This window comes from Gilbertella persicaria (genome assembly GCF_025201335.1).
Source record: "Gilbertella persicaria strain CBS 190.32 chromosome Unknown B0P05scaffold_19, whole genome shotgun sequence".
NCBI classification, from domain to species: Eukaryota; Fungi; Mucoromycota; class Mucoromycetes; order Mucorales; family Choanephoraceae; genus Gilbertella; species Gilbertella persicaria.
Window position 1 is genome coordinate 64,518 of NW_026251980.1, and position 19,749 is coordinate 84,266.

Below are 19,749 nucleotides of genomic sequence, written 5' to 3' on the forward strand. Positions count from 1 at the left end.
GAACCTGATAGAAGTTGAATCGTAGATTTATTTTTTTCATTTAGTCGCACGCTTGTATCATTTATACCTGTATGATCTTTGCTAATATGACACTGCTAACGCTTAGCCCACTACCATAGAGATAGTGATTGTTCAGATGTGACCGCGGGGAGGTGGTTAGCAATCCACATCCAAAAATAAATATAGTCGCACTACCAGTGAAGAAATAATTTTGAGCTACTGTGCTTCCACTCCCACAATTTACCGAGTTTTTGACCAGCTGTTTGAAGCTAATTTAACCAGCTTTTTGATTCTTTTTCTCCAGATTTTTCAAATGAATTTCTTTCGCGAAGACGGCAGAGGTGGAATAGTGGACGAGTCTGGCAATGAAGCAGCTGCTTTTGTTGTAAACCCGTCATTCAGACCGACAAGCTTAACAAACCTGCATAAATATATCAAAAATAAAAAAGATAGTTGAGGAAGAACCGAAAGACACTGATATGCAAGAAGCAACTACAAAAAATGAAAGGTTATCAGAGTACAATATTTACACCACCGAAGATCGATTGCGACACTTCTTTTTTATTTAGGTGAAGCTTATTATACCAGCAGAAGCTGCAAAACTGGCTAATGTTAATTATGAAACTGCTCGAAAATGGAAAAAAAGATCTGGAGCATTAAGGAAACGAATTACCTTGACCGTTAAAAATTAGCCAGCAACTGTCCAATAGGTGTTGTTCAGTTAACTCCGATCATTATTTTTAAATGACATAGACATTTTATGTTCTAAAAAAATTTCACTTTTCTCATCTTACAACTTTCAATGAATCTGTAAAGGTAACAGCAAGTAAAAGGAACACTTTGACTTTGTACACATGAACCCTGCCCTTCGTCGGAGAAATTCGCCGGCTGCTTGATGACTCTTGTAGTTGTCCCCAGCTGGGAGTGGGAGCCGTACTGGTCTTAGTGGGAAGATGGCACGGTTGAACCCTGCCCTTCGTCGGAGAAATTCGCCGGCTGCTTGATGACTCTTGTAGTTGTCCCCAGCTGGGAGTGGGAAGTTGTCATCTTCCTCTTTTACTCTGCTTAAAATAACAAATGCGTAAATTGCACTAATATGTTAGACATGCTACACTTTTTTTTTCTTTAGGTGAAAATGCTTGATTATGTCTGGATTTGAATATGCATTGGTGTTCTTTTTTTTTTTTTTTTTTTTGTGTTTAATATGCATTGGTATTCAGTAAAAAGAACTTTTAGTAAGATAAGCCTTAATCGCCCGTTTGATAACCGTAACTGAAACACATTTGTCTATCTCATATAACTTATACCATTATCACCACTTGAAACGAAAACAGAGCGTCGTAGAAGATAACATAATGCAAGCTTATATTTTTCCTGGTACGATAACAAACACAGTGCTGCGCCAAATGAAAGATGTTTGGTAAGTCAGACTAGGTTTTAGGAAAAGCGTGGAGAAGAGTTTGTAATAAGTACTTTATAGTCTGCAAGAGGAAAATCAACTTTCAGTGAGTTTTGAAAAAAAAACTTTACTTTTATTGCTCTAAACTGTACCAACAATAAAGGATAGAAGGTTGTCTTATTTTATTTTTATAAAATTAATTGAAAATGCGTGTATAGCCACAATCGCAAGTACAAATGGTCGATTAAGTTGTCAAGCTACAAATATTTAGCATGTAGCTGGTTGATTATGCTTTTAAACAAATGTTATATGGGGCGCTTGATACAGTAAGTTGAAACAAAAAATGTCGAGAACAACACAACTTATATTCCTTTTAATATTAATCCTTAATTACAAGCCTGCTACAAATATCTCAAGGATCATAACCACGATTTCACCTTTTATCCTGGTGAAATTAACTGAAGGTCATGACAGTTCATTTAAAAGATCAAGGCATTACTGATAAACGGTTGAATTACAACGCCGATGGAACAATTCTGTATAACTGAATTTCAATCGAAATATTACTTTCTGCGGTATCATCAGCATTTGCTGAAAATAACAAAGACAAAATCAGCTCTGATCATTACAAGGCTATGTTTGATTGTTAGAAAGTACAAATATGCTAGTGTCAATTCATTCAAACACTTAAAGGTTCATTTTTATTTACGCCCACAAAAAATAAAATTGACAAACTCATAACATGCTTGCTGAATATCCTTAAAACATATCGTACAATCCTTCACTCCCTCGCCCGTTTTATATCTTCAAAATGAAAAACTAATAAGCGTTAAACCTATTTTACAAATGCACATGGCATGAATTCTAGCCGATTATTCGCAACGCTGTTGAATTCTTTTTATCTCGGTCTGACCACTGTGAGTTATATTGCACTTTATAATAAATAAGCGCATCAGTAATGATTGATATACGTGGCTTATATACATGGAACATGAAATTTATTATAAAAATACATTTAAGAACTGGGGATTTGTGGGCCATCTTCAGCCACCTCATCTTTATGCTTGTTCTCGTTTAAACGAACAAGGACAGGATTGACCAAGTCAAGAAGAGAGGCAGGAGAGGTGTTTTCATTGGTACTACCTTCGCAAGAGGCTTCCTTCAATGCTTGTTTGTGCTCTTCACTCAACATTGAAAGGGTATGCAAAGACTCCTCCAACGATACCTGGTGTGGTTTTCAAGTTAGTCGTTTCCTCAACATGCTTTCCAATAAAAAATAAAGATGTATACATACCCCCAAACTAATAGAGAAGGTCATAAAAGGCATAATACCTTCTGTTTTTTCTTCAAACTTTTCCATTATGTCCACCTTTTGTTCTTTGTTCATTAAAAACAAACCAGGGGAAGGTGTGGACATTGTCCAATGGCGTATTGCTTGGTCTATTTATGTAAGATTTTTAGGAAATATGTAATGACTTTATCAATTTTACTTACTATGGGTGTGGATGAAGTGAACCTTCAATTCTTTGAAAGTATTAAAGCTAGCATATTTGTACCTTCGAGCAATTGTTTTTAGCATCATCAGGAGGCCAAACATAGCTTTGTAATGGTCAAAAGAAGTTTTAGCTTTGCTATTTTCAGCAAATGCTGAAGATACTTCAGACAGTAATATTTCAGTGGAGATTCTGTTGAACAGAATTGTACCGTCTGCATTGTATTTAAGACGTTTATCTGTGATCCCCTGGTCTTTTAGTTGAATTGTCATAGCTTTTAGTTCAATTTCTCCAGGATAAAAAGTTACGTCGTTGTTATGGTCCTTTAAGTACTTGCTGCATGCCTGTAACAATGGATCGATTATGTAGTATCTCAGGCAGCTTTCTGATGATGATAAGGTTTCTGATGCACCATCGTAAAGATTAGAACTACAGGAATGCTTAATTTCTTATATAACGAACACTTGAATATTAATGCAACTTACAATATATTAAAAATGGAAACCATCAAATCTCTTCTGGCAGTTAAATCGGCTTCGCTGTTGTAGTTTCGGAATGTTTTGATTTTTACAAGCCAGTCTTCTTTGTTATTCTGTTATCACTTCAGTTATTAGTTGTGTTGCTCTCAACATTTTTTGTTTCAACTTACTGTATCGAGTGCGTCATATAACATCTGTTTTAAAGCACGATCGACTAATTGTATTGTGATATTTGGAACTTGATTGTTTAGCTCTTGGAAAAGATCTACAGGGAGTACTAGTCTGCGAAGAACTTGTTTACCACACCAAATTACATTGTGTGATTCAGGACTAAATACCAAACCATGTTTTTTTTTTCATTAAACACATGAATAAATAACACAAAATTACTACGTTACCTTAAGGCTGGTAAAACAGTGGATTCCCTTATTGTTTTCAACAGTGTTTTCCAGGATTCCCAGATACTGTCGACTTCTTTTTTGTCTTCTTTTTCATCACCACTCTTAGGAGTGTCTTCAGTGTCACCATGATCTTGTGTACCTTCTGCTTCGTTGTCTTCCATCAACTCCCTATCTTGTACTCGTTGTCTTTTTCTACTTCTGTTTTCGCCTTCTCTGACAATCTCTTCGGCCATTTGTCCATGTAATTGATACTATACAGGCGTTGAAAGATAAGTTTTTAATCGCGAACTGAAACAATAATATAAGTTACCTTAGATCTTTCATATCTAATAGAAGTTGAAGCAATAGAAGCCGAGTTTTTCCAAAACTCACTGATAGCTGATTTTCCTTTTGCAGACTATAAAATACTTATTACTAACTCTTCTCCACACCCTAGTCTTACTTTTAAAGCATTATCCATTTGGTGCAGCATTGTATTTGCTATTGTACCAGATATAACATAAGCTTGCATTCTTTTGACATCTTGTGAGAGAGCTTTGTTTCCGCTTCGAGTGGAAATCGTAGGATCTTTTTGTACAAGCTGCATGAGATAAGCGATTGCATTCCAGTTACGTGGCTCCTCAGTAATAAAAAAGTCTATAAAGAAAAATAAGCTTATTGATAATTAATGCGACACTTGGGACATTTACCTGCGAGAAAGAGTTTTTCATATGCCTCAGCATAAAACGAATCTAGGAAATGAGTTGGTTTTTGAGTGGTCATGGCAACAGTGATGGTAAATATACAATTTTTTTTTTTTTTTTTTTTGTAAAATATTTTTAAGTTTTTAGTTACACATCACAGAGGGGTGTAACGTGGATAAGCTGAAAAAAAATGCACAAAATTAGTCATTGGGAGACTCAAAAAGCGTTTACGAGCAAATAATGTTGTTGTAGTGAGATCAAAGTCTGACTAATAATGTCGGAAATGACCCACTCAGGGTTGAAGGGTTGATTGTCCAAGGCGAAACGCCAGTAAGCGGATCATATTCTCCATTGGCAGACAGATAGAACCGTAAAGAGACGACTGTCAGGCAGGAGGGCAGGATTCGAGACAGAGTAGGCGATAAACCGTATCAGCTGAAAAATACATCTGTGGATAGAAATAAGTGAGGACTTCATTCCAAATGGTCCATTTCCAAGGACAGTAAAGAATGAAATGTTCAAATGAGTCAATACTCGAAGAACACAGGCGACAATTACTGCTGGGAACGCGATTGATTTTATACAGTTGTGCTTCTGTAGGCAGTTTCTTATTGATAACTCTAAACCACAAAGCTCTGGAAGGTAAGGGCATTGAGGAAGACCAGAACAGACACAGCAATTTAGATGGCAAATTCAATTGAGTATTTGAAGCACTGGAATAATTATGCATCCTGTAAGCCTTGGACGTGTATTGGCTATAAAGAGGAGAGTCATGCAATTGGCTCACTAATGATTGATCGTTTTCTTCAACATTTACTTGCTCCACTTCATTATAGATATAAGGAATCAAAAAGGTTTGTAACTGCACGCAATGTCGAATCAGTATATCGTTGTACAGCGAACGGCATAAGAGGGGAGACTTGGAATACTCTGTGCGTACTTGTAAACGTAGCCGGTGTGTGTTTTCATCAAACTTGAAGAAGATCATTGCAGGCAATTCTGTATGTCGATAGAGCCAATGGCCAGAGGGCAGGTCAGAGAACATCCCAATCAAAGGAAAATGCAGCAATGTTTGGATGGGCACTCGCTGTAGGTTAAAGTCAATTCCAAAATGGTCAAATGTTTGAAACATGACAGGAATGATAGAGAACTGATGGCAGAGATCATGTTTTCGCAAGACCGGAGAAAAGAAAGGCAGAGTAGGAAAGGAGGAGCTGGTAGACATAAATAGTAGATGATGGCTTAAAGCACTCTTCAGCAGCGTGTTACCTTGGTTTCGATCAAAAAGAGCAAAAAGCCATTTCATCTGGAGTACTAAATGTTGGCGCACAGGATTTAGAAGACCAACGCCACCCTGTAGGCGGGGAAGACATAGTTGATCGAAAGATACCTTGGGATATTTCTCTTGCCAGACAGACTTGTATATCAACCGTCGTATTTGGTCTAAAAATGCTTGTGTCGGGTGGAAAAGCCGCAGACAGAACCATAGTTGGGACAGGATGAGAGTGTTTGCAATCATTGCACATCCTCGAAGAGACAAGCGTCGTTGTGAGAAAACGTAAATCAGTGTTTGTACTTTGTCAAGTAGCATATCCTGAACAAAATTTCTTTGTGTACTAGTATACGGCATGTAGAAACCTAAATACCTCAGGGTAGTTGGTGAAGATTTGGAGTAATAGGTGTCAATTCGGTGTTGTCTTAACAGTGTTGACCAGGAAGACACAGTATCACCACTCAATGAAAATGCTTCGGTCTTGTGCTGATTGAAAATTGCATTAGAGACCTTGGCGTAATTGTTCAAATGAGTCTGAAGGCGTACAAAGTCATTTTGGTCGTGGACAAAGACACAGATGTCGTCCGCATATGCTAGGCATTTGATCTGTTGGTTGCTTGAGGAGTTCGAAGAAGAATAACCTTGGTACAATGGATCTTGAAAAATAGACAATAATAATGGCTCCAAAGCAAGATTGAACAGTATTGGTGAAAGAGGATCACCCTGACGTAGACCTCGCTTCTGATTGACTGGTTCCATGAAAAATCCATTAATATTAATATACACTGAATTATCAAAGAATAGACTACTAATACCATCAATCAGTGAAAGGGGAAAGCCAAAAGCACGTAGCACCTGAGTCAGATATCCGGCATGAACTCGATCATACGCCTTCTCTTGATCAAGAAGTAAGCCGATACCAGGATGGTTTTGGTATCTTGTCTGTTGTAATATCAGATGCACTAACATTCCATTATCGCCAATAAATCTGTCATTGAGAAATCCTGTTTGATAAGGATTGATAATTTTTTGCATAACTGGGCCGAAGCGTTTGGTCAATAGCCTTGTAAAGATCTTTGTATCGCAGTTGATTAGCGAGATAGATCTCCAGTTCTTTAGATCGTTGAGGTCGCCCTTCTTTGGCAGCAGTCTTACTCTGTAAAGACTGATGGTCGTATCACAAATATTTATAAGAGAAAAGAGATAATTTTATTGATTTCAAATACAGACATAATTTAATCTCACAACTCGAATGTCTTTCCAAGATGGTGGAACAACACTATGAACAAGAGCATCGTTGTACAGTTGTTCTAGTAACAGCTCCAAAATAGGAAGTTCAAAAAGCAGGCGCATATACGCATAACCTAGGCCATCGCTACCTGGGTTACTTTGTTTTGGACTGCGTGTAGACATTTCCTGAAGTATATTGATGGTTATCAGTTCAAGCAGGAGATCAGTATCGTCTTCGTTAAGTCTGCGTTCGAAATTGACTAGCCCTAAGTAGTTGTTGATATCTTCAGGAGCGACAGTATCGGGCGTGTATAGTCGTTGGTAAAATTCTTGAGCAATGCGCTTCATGCTTGTCGTTTCAGAAATTACTATCTCAGGATGGGGGCCATTGAGGTCTCTGAATCCAGACATATACTGCTGTAACGTTCGTTTTTTATGTATCTGCTTCAGAAAAGGAATGTTTGTCTCACCATTTTCCTGCCACCAGATGCCAGATTTGATGATAGCAATTTGAGCCATCTCTTGTTGAAGCTTGTGAATCTGAGTGTCTAGGGGAGGAAGAAGTTGTAGCTTGAGTGCTAGAAGCGGCTTCGTTCGTAAAATACGATTGCGTTTCTTTTCTAAGCGCCGAAGTGTCTGTTCTCTCCAGTTGTTATGATTGATTGCATACGATTTGACAACTTTTCTAGTTGTCAGTTTGACCTGCTCCCATCGTTCTTGAAGTGTATCATCATCAGTCCATTGCGCTACCAGCTTGTTGATACGCTTCTCTATGGAATTGCGTAACCTTTTGTGTGTAGCAAAGGTCGGATTTCCTCGCCATATACCTGGTCCAAATTTTGACATACCTAGGACAAACTCAACTTGCAATATGTAGTGGTCTGACCATGAAGCCGGTAATGATGAGATATTGGAGTTTGTGAGCCCTTGTCGTATATCTTCGCCAACAAAAATATAGTCAATGGTAGAGAAACAGAAGCTATCCCTGAATCGTCTTTGAAACGTGGGATTGTCCTCTAAGTTATTAATAGTCATAGCATTTGTGAAAGACTGTTCTAGCCGAGCTTTCCATTGAGGATAGATAGCATAGAGTAGATCAGCAATTCGTAAATGAGAGTAGTTAAAATCTCCAGAGATGATCAATTGGTCAAGGGAAATAATGTTTCTGAAGTCATTCAGCATATTGTGTAATTGACAGTAAAAGGATCGACGTTCGGAATTGTTTGACGCAGGTGCGTACAAATCAAGAATATAGAAAGGTGCATAGAGTTGTTGGGGGGTGTTCCACCTTATAGAGTTGAAATCGATCTGAAGAAAAGGAGTGTGAGGTATCTACAACAGAGATAGTAAAATCTGAAGAGAAGCAGATGATTCTCACATGTTGGGTCCAAAAGGATTGTGTTGGTTGAAAGATTGTCGAGTGTGTCAATACGGGATTGTGTATCCGCGTGGGTTTCTTGAAAGCATATTATGTCTAGTTTTAAAAGTTTTAAGTATCGAATGTATTCTTTTTGTGTTTTAGGTTGATTTGTTTTCACTAAACTGTTTGCATTTAGTGACGCATAGTGTAATTGGAGTTCTTTAGTCATGATGAGATAGTGAAATATACTTATTGATGGCCTGCAACGGGGCCCGTCGAATGTATACTTTCTTCTAAATGGAGCAATTGTTGATTGATTTCAGCTAAAGTGTTTTGATTGGCTTCGCTCAATATTTCTTCAGTAGATCTTTATTGTATTTGGTGGATCTGTTGAGCCAATGCCCGTTTGCAATCCACCTGCATAGGTAATAAATTGGAAAGAGCCATGATACAATAAAGAACCTGTTGAAAACAAGTTTTTGTTTTTTGCAACTATTCAAGGTGTCGGGAATTAAATACATAAGTTTTGCATTGGATCAACAGTGTACTGAGAGAAAAACTTTTGTTTCGTATCTCCACTTTCGCCTCTAGGTCGAAAGCCGTCAATTTACCTCTGCTATTATTATTTCTATCGAATTTTTTTATACCAGTACTACCTACAAGTTGTGGATGCCCCCAGAATTCCGGAAACTTTTAGCCCCTCCGCTTCGCTTCGTGTAAAAGTTGACCTTCATTCAATTGGGGCCCACAGCTTGTACTACCTATTTTATTCACCAACTATTGTTTCTGAAATGCGAGGTACAAGGCCAACAACAGGGCCATTGATTCTTAGTGTCTAGCAGAACCATAAACAAAAGAAGCAGGACGCTATGAGTTTACCTCTTTGATGACTTGGTTTATATAGTCAAATTGTTTTGCTTGATCTATGGTTGGTATGATATCCATGGGCGCATCACCAAGAACACGAATAGCCTCTTCTCTTGCTTTTTGTTGAATATCCTACACACAAATGATGAATAAGATAAAAATAAAACAAAAAAAGGTTTACACTTACAGGATGTGTAGCTAGATAATACATAGCAAAAGAAAGTGTATTTGAAGTAGTATCATGGCCAGCTAAAAAGAACAAACAAATATTGGTCTAATGTCTGTTAGCATTGGCTAAAGTGATTCACATTTACCTGTAATTCTTGATTCGATAAAATGCCTTCTCCTCTCTTTTCACTTTCAATCATCAACGTCAAGAGATCTTTTTCATTCTCTTCCAAATCCTTGTTCTGAAGGTCTCCATTCTCTATCTGCTCTCTTTTGTGAACAATCATGGCGTTCAACATGTCAAGAAAACGATTCAATTCACGGTGTGTGGCTTCCTTCTTCTCGTACACAAGGGCTGAAAAAAACAAAGAACTGGCACTATTAATATGCTATATCGTGCCGTTGATTGTCTTCCTCGATCATTTGCTAATGCTCGCCTTAATACTGCTACCGCTATGGTCCTACCTTTGCGAGCTGTGCTTTACGTTCCTCCTTCTTCGTCCTTTGTTGTCCCCCTACGTGTCAAGAAAATGATGGTGTCAGATGTCTTTCAAGTTGATGCTAGACTCAACTTTGCTCACTGGAAAGATACTCGTGATCCTTCATTACTTTATTGGAAGCGTACTCCCTTCACAGTCTTCAAAGGTCTTGCATCTGGGAGTTTGAAACTTCAGCGATTTTTTAGCTCTGTATGTAGTCCTGCTCCACTTGAAGACTCGACGGTCTCATTTGCGCCTTTGATCAACCAATTTCGGTTTCAAGATGATCAAGGTATTTGTAGTGTCAAGGCATCGGCTAAGACATTTCGTCAGTCAGTTCTCTCGTCTATGGCTCCTCCTTTGGCCTTGAGAAATATTACAGAAGTGAAATGGAAATTCTTTTGGTCTCTGTCTCTTACCGCCATTCAACGTAATGTGACATACCGGTATATCTTGGGATGTATTCCTCATCGTCGATTCTTACATTTTATTATGCCTTGTGTGTTTGACTCACCCTTCTGTCCGATGTGCTTAACTACCGCTGACTCTATTAGTCATATGCTCTTTCATTGTCCAACTAAAGAGAAGATATGGCAGGAAATCATCTTTGAGTTTCTTTGGCCTACCACCTCAATATCTGATATCAAAGAGGCTCTTCTGTCCCTGGACTTCTCGTACATCTGGTATTGCCTGTGGAAAGGAATCAAACCATACCGAATCCTCATAATTACTCTTTCACAAATCTGGCTTGCTCATATGAGATTTATCTTTGACAAGACCCCCATTGTACCCACAGCTATATTAGTAAGCATCCGATTCAATGTTCGTCAGACCATTGAAGAGGATCAATGCCATTCAATCATGTATTTTATTAACTTTCATTTAATTGCACCCGCTTCTTCACTTTGACTATTACTCTTAGTGTACGCGGCTCAATCAATAAACACATTTAAAAAAACATGTGGTTCTTTCGCTTAGTTCTCCGAAGCGCAACTTTCATGCCAAGGCTTCCAGCTCAGGCAAGAAGAACAATAATAACAACACTACTCTCTCTTGGGCGAAAGTAGAATCAGGTCAGACACGTACTAACTTGTCCTTTCGACAAACTGTCTTCACTCCATCTGTATCGTTTATAGACTCATCTACCATCAGTGAGTCATTCTTGTCCGAATCTGCTTAACCGACACCTGTCAACTTGGTTCAACCTTTTATAAAAGGTATTGAAAAAGACAGTGTTCTTATCGATATCACGGACATTAAAGATGAGGAACTCTTGTTTGATGTCCTCCTTGACTTTAACAAGGATATGGACGAGAACGGTGGCTATGAAGACTATTGTGGTCGCGGCCCTGTGATCCGCAAATATCTCAACCGCTCCTTCATGGAAACTGTCTGGAGAAAAGACAGTTTGGATCGCCAGACAATCTTGAATGAAGGAGTGTATTTGGCTGACGGTACCTTTATTAAAGGCTTTCCCAGTTACCCAGCTGATACGCACATTGTACAATTTAAATTGGATTGACTCCTTATTATGCCTCTCCGACTTCTAAAAGAAGATACGGAGAATTAGCTCTCCCGCTATGGGCAAATTCTTGACCTTGGTATCTATAAAAGCCGTCGTAGCTTCGCTGGCCAAGGATACGCAACTTTTAACCTCTCCCCAAATAAAGACCAGACTCAGACATTTGAACCACTCTCTAGAGTCATGCTTTGGACAGATGATGATGGGAATGTAAGACACGGACTTTTACAGTGGGACGACATGCCAAATTTCTGCAGACTTTGTCAAGCATCGTATCACTGTCGAGCAGACTGCATGCAATATAAAAAGTATCTCAAATGTCATAACTGCAATGAAACAGGCCATTTGATGCGTCAATGCCCTCGTAACAATGCTGTTGATCCAATTGTAGCTCCCAGTAAGAAAAGAGTCGTAAAGAAGGAACGTAAGACTCCTATAACTGTTCTGGCAAAGGAGACTCCTGAAAAACACACTGCTACTAAGGCAAAAGAACAATTGGAACCGAAAGACAACAATGACATGGATGTGATCCAAGAAAGTAGTCAAAATGACAAAGACGGTGTCAACATGAACGAAGTGGAGATAATCCCAACTGAGGAAGAAACAGCTGTTCCAGTCGACCCAGTTTCATCTAGTCAACCAAAGACTAGTTACGATGATAAGGACAACATGGTGCAAGCAAAGAAAATTAGTAGACAAGACAATCATGAAGATGTAACCAGCGCTCGTCAAGGCCGAATATCTCTTTCAAAATACGCTACTCAAAAGAGTGTTCACAACAGCCCAATACTCAATGTACAGAAGTTCTAGACAGGACCTCCTAATGCTGAGGAACAGCATTAATTTTCTTTACATTATTACTTTAACTTATGAAAAATAACACACATAGAGTCAAAATTGCGACACTCAACTGTCGTAGCATCAGAAAAACCAACATTCCTTTACAGCAGAAACTATACATCCGATACCTTCGTTCCTTAGACATTGATATTTTAGCGTTACAAGAAACTCGCGCTGACACCAATACTATTATTTCAGAACTTAATATGCAATTCCAAACAAAATCTAGTCTTTGGACTAAACATTGTGGAATTATTTCACTAAATCCAAAATACGTCGTCCATGCAGTCCAGATAGATGATTCAGATAGATACATTTTAGCGGAAATACACACAGCAGAGGAATGTTCTAATGACACCTCTCGCCCCCTTCCACTCATTAGTATCCTCAACATTTATGGACCATCTTCAATAAGCACAAGAGTCAAAGAACAATTTTTCGGTCAGTCATGACTAAAACTAGCGTTCAACTTTATCTCGAAAGTGATCTTTATAATACAGTGATATTAGGCGACTTCAATTATAGATACGAACATCGATACAGTGATGAACGAGTGAAGGGCCCTCCAGCAGAATGGACAACTTTACTCTCTTCTAGTTATCATGATTGTTTTGAAGGACAGAAGCAAAGTACATGGCAGAGTCGTGGGATTTCATTGATGATTGATTACATCTTTTGTATCAATAGGCTGAAACCTGCTATAGAATGCATTGAACAAGACTTCCTTTCACTAGCATGCACCGATCACAACATGCTCACTGCTACTTTTCTTTTGGCGGCAGAATATACCAAAGGTCCAGGAGCGTGGAAAGCAAACCCTAATTTGGCTAAAAAGAAAGAGTTTCGCAGAAAGTTCGCTCAATTTCTTGAAGAAAGTGTTCCTCAACTAGCAGAAAGACAAACTTCTTACAATGCTCAAAATAATCGGGATTGATTGAAAACCAGAGTCAAACAATTCATCAAGTCATTTCAATTAGAAGAAATCAATTGGAGAAAAAAGCAGATGACAAGGTTGAACAGTAAGCGAAACATGATGCTTCGAAGGCAAAAGAAATTCCAAATCTTAATCCAAGCAAAAACGGCAAATGCGACAGAAAGTAACAAATAAGAGTCCAATAGGATGAAGCGGTGATTGGTTATCCACCCATTTTCTGAATTGTAGAGTTAATTAAGCAATTAAAAAAACGTGCGTTGTGTTACCAAAACAGGCTGCCAAGTGCGCCCATCAAGGCGCTTGTTGTGCGCATAGCAACAAAGGGAATTTGCTCTGTATAAACACTAAAACACACTCAATTCACGAAAAACGCTTATTTCATATTACCTCCCCACTTCATCCACATCAAAATCACCTTTGTATCCTGACATCCAAGCAACAAGAGCCAACAGTAATTTTGCCAGCTTCATGAAGCCATTGCCTTTTTTAGTATTTTGTGTCTGTGCTTCTTTTTCTGACTTACAGGCGGATGAATATCAAAAAAGAAGGAGCGAGTCATATATTCAGTAATGTATTTACCAAAATGAACTTCATCAAAACTACAGACATTGAGGACATTGAGTAGTATGAGAAAAACTTACACTATACGTGAAGGAAAGCCCAAATGTTGAAATTGAACAGGAATCGAAATAAGGAACAACATGGTTGCTATGATAAGTTCGCGTTCCTGACATGTCACCTGTTGCTTTCTGACAGTCTCGGCTTCTTGGCGAGATTCTTTGACAGACACTTTTTTTCTCTGTCTAAGTTTAGACATACTAAGCAATGACTTTAATGAAAGAAAGAAAGAAGAAAAGAAATAAAAAAATAAATACACTGCGTTTTATTGTTGGTGGCAATTCGCTAATTCAATAACTGAACCTTAAAATCTAAATTAAGCAAACGATGCTTTCATTGTATCTAACAAGATATCTGCGTGTTGACGCTGAAAGGTCAACATGGGACGAAGTCGTACTGCGCGATCACCACAGCCACCAATATTGACACCGCGTTGACGCATATCGGCCAAGAAAGTATCGCGTTTAGCAGCATCAGGCAGATCAAATGCAATAAAAGCACCTTGACCTCGAACATTTTCAATAGGAGTGGTAGCCTCCATGTCTCTCAAGCTCTTTTGGAGATAACTGCCTACTTCTTGAACATTCTGAAGCAAGTTCTTGTCCTTGATCTCTTGAACGATAGCAGCAGCTTGCATAGCACGGACTGGATCACCCATCCATGTATTGTAGAGACGATAGGGTTGAGAAGGACGAAGGCGGGGATGTAAGAAGAAACCAGCTGCTTGGAATTTTTTAGAGAAGGTAACCATATCAGGAGGACTTGGCAATTGCCATGCCTCATGTGCCCAAAAAGTACCCGTTGCACCAACACCCGTTTGGACCTCATCCACGATAAACAAAACGTCATTTTGTTGACAAATGGCCTGAAGTTGTCTAAAAAACGCAGGGGAAGCTATGTACTTGGTCAATGCATGTTATGGATATGCTGGCTTTGAACTTACCATGATTATCACCGCCTTCAGATTGAATAGGCTCAATGATGACAGCAGCAACAGGCTTCTTTGCATTCACAATAAGTGATTCTACATGATCCAAGGCTTCTTTTTCTACTTTCTGATTATGCTCAACATGATCTTCCAAGGGATACTTGAGTAAAGGAAAAGGAGCTTTGGGCCAATCAAAAGCAGGAATATCAATTTTGTGAATTGCCTTGCTAGCCGTGGCTGTCAAGGAGCCAAACAAGCGACCATGGAAGGCTTGTGTGAAACTCAAGATAGACATGTCGTCGGGTGAGCCTGGTGCTTGGTTCTTCATACAGGAGCTCAATTCTTGAAGGCTGAATTCCTTGTTGCCCCTTCTTTTGGCTGCCTTGTACATGAATGCAGTCTTGAAAGCATTCTCATTAGCGCATGAACCACACATGACAGTAAACACATTCGACATGCCTTTAGGAGCCACAGCCATAAAAGCGTCTTGGACTGAATCAACCCAATCTATGTTTGGATTGACACCGAGTGCAGCTCTATTGATGTTTAGCTAGATGTGTCGTGAACACACACTTACCTATTGGCCAATGCTGTCTGGAAAGCAGGTTTTTCTGCTAATGACAAAAAAGCAGGATTATTATAGCCGATAGGAATAGAGGCAATTTGAGCAAACACGTCCAATAAGGTATTGCCATCTGCATCCACAATATAGTTACCCTTTGATTTAGCAAAGTCTAAAAGGTTTAGTTGATTCTACATGAAGCTTTTTTTTTTTTACCTGCTACAAAAAAGACAGATCGAGTATCTTGAAATTGATCTAATTTGGAAATAATCTCTTTCGATTTAGGGCCAGGCACTGGGGTAACAACATGTGGCTTTTTGGGCTCATCAGGAAAGAAGGTAGCATTTTGTGATACAGTAGCTAAAAAGCGTGTATGACGAGCAATAGGTTTAGTAATGTAACGATACGACAAAAGAGAAGGGAGCATTTTAAAGAGAAAAAAGAAAGGGAAAATACAAGAATATCCCAAAGGTATTTATGCACTTTGGTTACGTGGGAAATTACTCATGCCCTTTATACTGCTAAAACATTTGTCATTAAGTTGATGGACCGTATAAGGTATATCTTCTTGACATTTTATCAGAGAGAATTGATTGGTTCTGTAAAAGAATGAGATTGAACATCTCCCTTTTTTTTTTCTTTAACAGTAGTAAAAAAAAAAACGATTGATCTGCTTATTCAACACATAAAGATAGATAGATAGATATTGATTTAATATATTATATAAAATAAAAAAGAGATTTAAAGAATAAGACAGCCCTTCTTCTTCTTTGGTCGAACAGGAGGAGAAAGAACAGCTCTGATAGCTTCATCAAACACATTCTTTAGTCCCTTTTGAGTAAGTGCTGAACATTCAAGATATTTGACTGAAGAAATATCCTTTGCCATCTGTAAGCCTTGAGCATAAGAAATTGGTGCCATTCTTTTTTCGCGTAGTCTTTCTATTGTGTCTTTATCCTCACGTAAATCCAGCTTAGTACCGACAAGAATAATGGGTATGTTGGGTGCGTGATGGCTGATTTCTGGAAACCACTAAAAAATAATAATAATCAATTTATGTTCTCTGTTGATATATATATACATACCTTTGTCTTGACGTTTTCAAAAGAAGGTGGACTGATGAGTGAGAAACAACACAAAAAGACGTCCGTTTGAGGATAAGAGAGGGGACGAAGACGGTCATAATCTTCTTGACCTGCTGTATCCCATAAACCTAGATTAATAGGTTTGCCATCTACCATCACATTGGCAGAGTAATTATCAAACCTTCATGAAAGAAACAGTGAGCTCAACTGTCTTTCTTTTTAAATATAGTTACACTGTTGGGATGTATTCGCCTGGAAAAGCGTTGGTGGTATAAGATATCAAAAGACATGTTTTACCGACGGCACTGTGACAAGAAGAGATCAGTTATCTGCATTTCCCTCTTTTCTCTTTCTTTGTTCTATATATTTACCCATCACCGACAACAACACATTTGATAGATTGCATAATATGAAAAATAAAAGTACCAACTAGATGAAAGAGAGAGAAAAAAAAAAAAGAAAGAAAAAAAATTAAAAAAAAGAGAGAGAAGGAGGGCGAGAAAGAGTAGGTGAAGAGAGAGAGAGAGAGAGAGAGAAGTGAGAACAAGAGAGAGAAATAATAATTAAAATTATATAAAAAACACGTGAAATAAAATACTTCTATATTAATGCCATTCTCTTCTTCTTACACATTCGCATTTCTATATGCATGTACATACAGAGAAAATGAAAAAAAAAAGGGTTATGGATCTCTTATGTAGTTTTCATTATCGAGTAAATTTCTAACCTTCCCCCTCCTTTTTTTGTTTTTTTTTCTTTTATTTCATCCATTTTCACTCTTTCTCCTCGAAATTACCTTATAAACCTGTTGAAGTCAATCACAAACGTCATTTTTCATTCTCCTTTAAATAGTGATCGATACACGCTTTTGGTCATGAAACATTCTTTTTTTTTCCCTTTATCTGAGTCTCAATGCCATGGCAACCAGGCACCGTTTCTATGGTTATCATGGCCAACTTATATAGCTAAAGATCAAGCATGAATAACAATATTGCATGTTTCACCTTTTTTCGCTATACTTTCTCTGTCTGTCTCTGTTATTTTCCTTAAAAAAGGACAAGTAGATCCAGACGGTATTAATTTTTCGCGTTGGCGGACTCTATTTAAGTACGAGCAAGAACGTGTTTAAACTCTTTTTTTCTTTTTTTCTTTTTCTTTTTGACACAAATTATGGCGGGAAAGGAGTTACGCTCGCGTTCAACAAAAAGCAAGGCGACTTCTTCAACAAATAATACGCCTTTGCAAAATGATGCCCGTGCTGTCAAGTAAGTATTTTGTATATGACATAAAATTAAATCCTATTTCATAAGAGCTGCTCAAGCTTTGTTAAGTGAGTCAGATACCTTCTCATTTACTTTGTTATCCGCATTCCGTATTTTGTTCATCATGCGTTGTTTCTCAGCCTTGTACCGTATCTTGGATGATTGTGATGAAGTGTACAACTATTGGGAACCTACACACTATTTATTACAGGGCTATGGTAGACAAACATGGGAATATTCAACAGACTACAAGATCAGAAGTTGGGCTTTTATTCTCGTCAATGCGTTTGTTGGATTTGTGACCAAGATCATGACCTCTACCAAGGTAAATACACACAAGAGAGCATTGTACAGTAAGGATTGATTGATTTTTGGTTGCAAAACAATAGCTTCAGACATTTTATCTTATTCGTCTCTTCTTTGCTGGTGTTTGTTCTTTTGTTGAAGCCAAATTCTATCGTACAGTGACTGAAGAGATCAATACTCATGTCGGTCGTTATGTCTTTGCCATCTTGTTTTTCGGTGCTGGTATGTTTAATGCATCGACAGGTAATGTATTTTTTTCGGGGGATTATGCATGAAACCTGGCTAATTACTCGGGTAGCCTATTTGCCTTCTACATTTGCCATGCATTGTGTCTTTATGGCATTTTCATACGCATTGAGACCTGTGTCTGATATTGACCTTTCTCGTACTTACAAGGTAGTCTTTTGGATTGGATTGGGTGCATTGGGAGGCTGGCCATTTGCTGCACTTATTGGTATCCCTTTTGTTGTTGAAGAAGTACTTGTATTTGGGCGCAACACAATGACTCAACCAGATGGTACGATTGTAAGCTCAGTGCCTAGTCCCAAATGGCGTTTCCGACGCTTTGTTCGTCTAGTAGAAGCCACTGCTATCTGTGGTAGTGGTATCACGCTTCTTCTTCTCTTGATGGATCACATGTTTTATCGTCAATACACAGTTGTTGCTTGGAACATTATCAAATACAACGTATTTGCTGCTGCAGAAGGCCGTGGTCCTGAACTCTATGGTGTTGAACCTTGGTATTATTATATCTTGAATGGTGTCTTGAATTTCAATATTGTGTTTGTATTGGCCTTGGGCTCTGCTGTGTGTGTGGTAAGTGATGTAAGAAATCAGACCAGCGTCTCATGTGTTTTATATAGTTGATTACTGCCTATATTGACCGTAACCGTGTGCCTGGATCGACAAAGATGGATGCCGTTTGGCCTTATGTCCTACTTGGCCTCAAGTTAGTTCCATTTTACCTTTGGTTCACTGTATTTAGTCTTCAGGCTCACAAAGAAGAACGCTTCATGTATGTTGCGTATCCTCTGGTCGCTCTCAATGCTGCTATTTCTATCTACTTGATCCGTTCTTGGACAAGTCGATTTGCCGGCCACTACTTTGGTGCTTCTGTTCATGTTCGTGTGTTTGTCCTCAGATACACTTCCTTTGCCATCCTTGCCCTTTACGCTCTTTTGTCGATGTCTCGTATCCTGGCCCTCCTGACCCGTTACCGTGCTCCCTTTGTTGTCTATAGTAGCATCTGGAAAGACAGAACACCTGATCAACTCATGAACCTCAACTACCTCAACGAAGAGTTTCCTACCAACGTTGACCTTCCTTACAAGAACGTCTGTGTAGCCAAAGAATGGTACCGTTTCCCCTCTCATTTCTTTTTACCGAGCGATACGCGTCTTCAGTTCCTCAAGAGCGACTTTGAGGGCCAATTGCCCAAGACGTTTGAAGAAGACCTTGTGATTGGTAGTTATGAAGATGCGGATGGAAACCAAGCGTTGTATCGTCGTCGTGTGTATGGATGGTTTGGTGCTCGTTTAGCACCTGAAGGATTCAACGATCTCAACAAGGAAGATCCTCGTGTGTATGTCAAGCAAGACGAGTGTGATTATTTAGTGGATAGTGAGTTTCCTCTTCGTGCTGATACGTCTGAGCCTCATTATGTCAAAGACACAGAACATTGGCAAGTTATGGAGTGTCAACCGTTTATTGATGTAGAGCATTCGAACCGTTTCTTAAGAGCTTTTTGGTTGCCTGGTTCTCCTGGTGTTGCTTGGGGTGAATATTGTCTATTGAAACGTAGAAAATAATAACAAAAAAAAAATAAATAAATGAATGAATAAATAAATTGGTGTATATAGT

At 38.6% G+C, this 19,749-nt stretch overlaps 6 protein-coding genes across 6 annotated transcripts; 1 reads left to right on the forward strand and 5 right to left on the reverse strand.

The window, feature by feature from the left end:
* Positions 1–2,383: 2,383 nt before the first annotated feature.
* On the reverse strand, positions 2,384–4,579 carry B0P05DRAFT_540929 (uncharacterized protein). The gene is made up of 9 exons (XM_051578121.1): positions 4,462–4,579; positions 4,215–4,408; positions 4,083–4,169; positions 3,770–4,023; positions 3,542–3,701; positions 3,378–3,484; positions 2,894–3,321; positions 2,694–2,839; positions 2,384–2,624 (listed from the first exon to the last, which is right to left on the reverse strand). The coding sequence occupies exons 1-9, from the start codon at positions 4,532–4,534 to the stop codon at positions 2,415–2,417; spliced, it is 1,659 nt and encodes a 552-aa protein (XP_051434951.1). The 5' UTR covers positions 4,535–4,579; the 3' UTR covers positions 2,384–2,414.
* A 4,312-nt stretch (positions 4,580–8,891) lies between these two features.
* Positions 8,892–9,687, reverse strand: B0P05DRAFT_84886 (cytochrome P450). Its single transcript, XM_051583878.1, has 4 exons — positions 9,500–9,687; positions 9,373–9,459; positions 9,198–9,317; positions 8,892–9,153 (listed from the first exon to the last, which is right to left on the reverse strand). Exons 1-4 carry the CDS (start codon positions 9,650–9,652, stop codon positions 9,085–9,087), a joined length of 429 nt encoding a protein of 142 aa, XP_051434952.1. The 5' UTR covers positions 9,653–9,687; the 3' UTR covers positions 8,892–9,084.
* A 3,703-nt stretch (positions 9,688–13,390) lies between these two features.
* On the reverse strand, positions 13,391–13,726 carry B0P05DRAFT_469951 (glycosyl transferase; the record flags this gene model as incomplete). The annotated part of the gene is made up of 3 exons (XM_051574525.1): positions 13,391–13,472; positions 13,516–13,592; positions 13,652–13,726. Coding segments are annotated over 3 exons (234 nt in total), but the record flags the coding sequence as incomplete, so codon positions are not given.
* Positions 13,727–13,988: 262 nt separating this feature from the next.
* Positions 13,989–15,698, reverse strand: B0P05DRAFT_540961 (4-aminobutyrate aminotransferase). The gene is made up of 4 exons (XM_051578122.1): positions 15,453–15,698; positions 15,252–15,408; positions 14,690–15,210; positions 13,989–14,640 (listed from the first exon to the last, which is right to left on the reverse strand). The coding sequence occupies exons 1-4, from the start codon at positions 15,661–15,663 to the stop codon at positions 14,063–14,065; spliced, it is 1,467 nt and encodes a 488-aa protein (XP_051434954.1). The 5' UTR covers positions 15,664–15,698; the 3' UTR covers positions 13,989–14,062.
* A 212-nt stretch (positions 15,699–15,910) lies between these two features.
* On the reverse strand, positions 15,911–16,790 carry B0P05DRAFT_540965 (rac protein). The gene is made up of 4 exons (XM_051578123.1): positions 16,693–16,790; positions 16,555–16,626; positions 16,322–16,502; positions 15,911–16,268 (listed from the first exon to the last, which is right to left on the reverse strand). Exons 1-4 carry the CDS (start codon positions 16,725–16,727, stop codon positions 15,978–15,980), a joined length of 579 nt encoding a protein of 192 aa, XP_051434955.1. The 5' UTR covers positions 16,728–16,790; the 3' UTR covers positions 15,911–15,977.
* A 701-nt stretch (positions 16,791–17,491) lies between these two features.
* B0P05DRAFT_571458 (Alg9-like mannosyltransferase family-domain-containing protein) lies at positions 17,492–19,697 on the forward strand (the record flags this gene model as incomplete). The annotated part of the gene is made up of 5 exons (XM_051581375.1): positions 17,492–17,586; positions 17,632–17,908; positions 17,973–18,111; positions 18,188–18,705; positions 18,753–19,697. 5 exons carry the CDS (start codon positions 17,492–17,494, stop codon positions 19,695–19,697), a joined length of 1,974 nt encoding a protein of 657 aa, XP_051434956.1.
* Positions 19,698–19,749: the final 52 nt, after the last annotated feature.

Excerpts from the sequence above, each read along its gene's own strand:
- B0P05DRAFT_540961 (XM_051578122.1), bottom strand. The coding sequence starts at position 15,663 with ATGCTCCCTTCTCTTTTGTCGTATCGTTACATTACTAAACCTATTGCT. Across the intron at positions 15,409-15,452 it reads ATCTGTCTTTTTTGTAGCAG|ACTTTGCTAAATCAAAGGGT; the intron begins GTAAAAAAAAAA and ends TAAACCTTTTAG. Across the intron at positions 14,641-14,689 it reads TGAAGGCGGTGATAATCATG|CTTCCCCTGCGTTTTTTAGA; the intron begins GTAAGTTCAAAG and ends CCAAGTACATAG.
- B0P05DRAFT_540965 (XM_051578123.1), bottom strand. The coding sequence starts at position 16,727 with ATGCAATCTATCAAATGTGTTGTTGTCGGTGATGG. Across the intron at positions 16,627-16,692 it reads TGTGTTGTTGTCGGTGATGG|TGCCGTCGGTAAAACATGTC; the intron begins GTAAATATATAG and ends TTCTTGTCACAG. Across the intron at positions 16,503-16,554 it reads GGCGAATACATCCCAACAGT|GTTTGATAATTACTCTGCCA; the intron begins GTAACTATATTT and ends TCTTTCATGAAG.
- B0P05DRAFT_540929 (XM_051578121.1), bottom strand. The coding sequence starts at position 4,534 with ATGACCACTCAAAAACCAACTCATTTCCTAGATTCGTTTTATGCTGAG. Across the intron at positions 4,024-4,082 it reads TTAGATATGAAAGATCTAAG|TATCAATTACATGGACAAAT; the intron begins GTAACTTATATT and ends ACGCCTGTATAG. Across the intron at positions 3,322-3,377 it reads GTTTCCATTTTTAATATATT|TTCTAATCTTTACGATGGTG; the intron begins GTAAGTTGCATT and ends GCATTCCTGTAG.
- B0P05DRAFT_84886 (XM_051583878.1), bottom strand. The coding sequence starts at position 9,652 with ATGTTGAACGCCATGATTGTTCACAAAAGAGAGCAGATAGAGAATGGA. Across the intron at positions 9,460-9,499 it reads TATCGAATCAAGAATTACAG|ACCAATATTTGTTTGTTCTT; the intron begins GTAAATGTGAAT and ends AACAGACATTAG. Across the intron at positions 9,318-9,372 it reads ATTATCTAGCTACACATCCT|GATATTCAACAAAAAGCAAG; the intron begins GTAAGTGTAAAC and ends ATTTGTGTGTAG.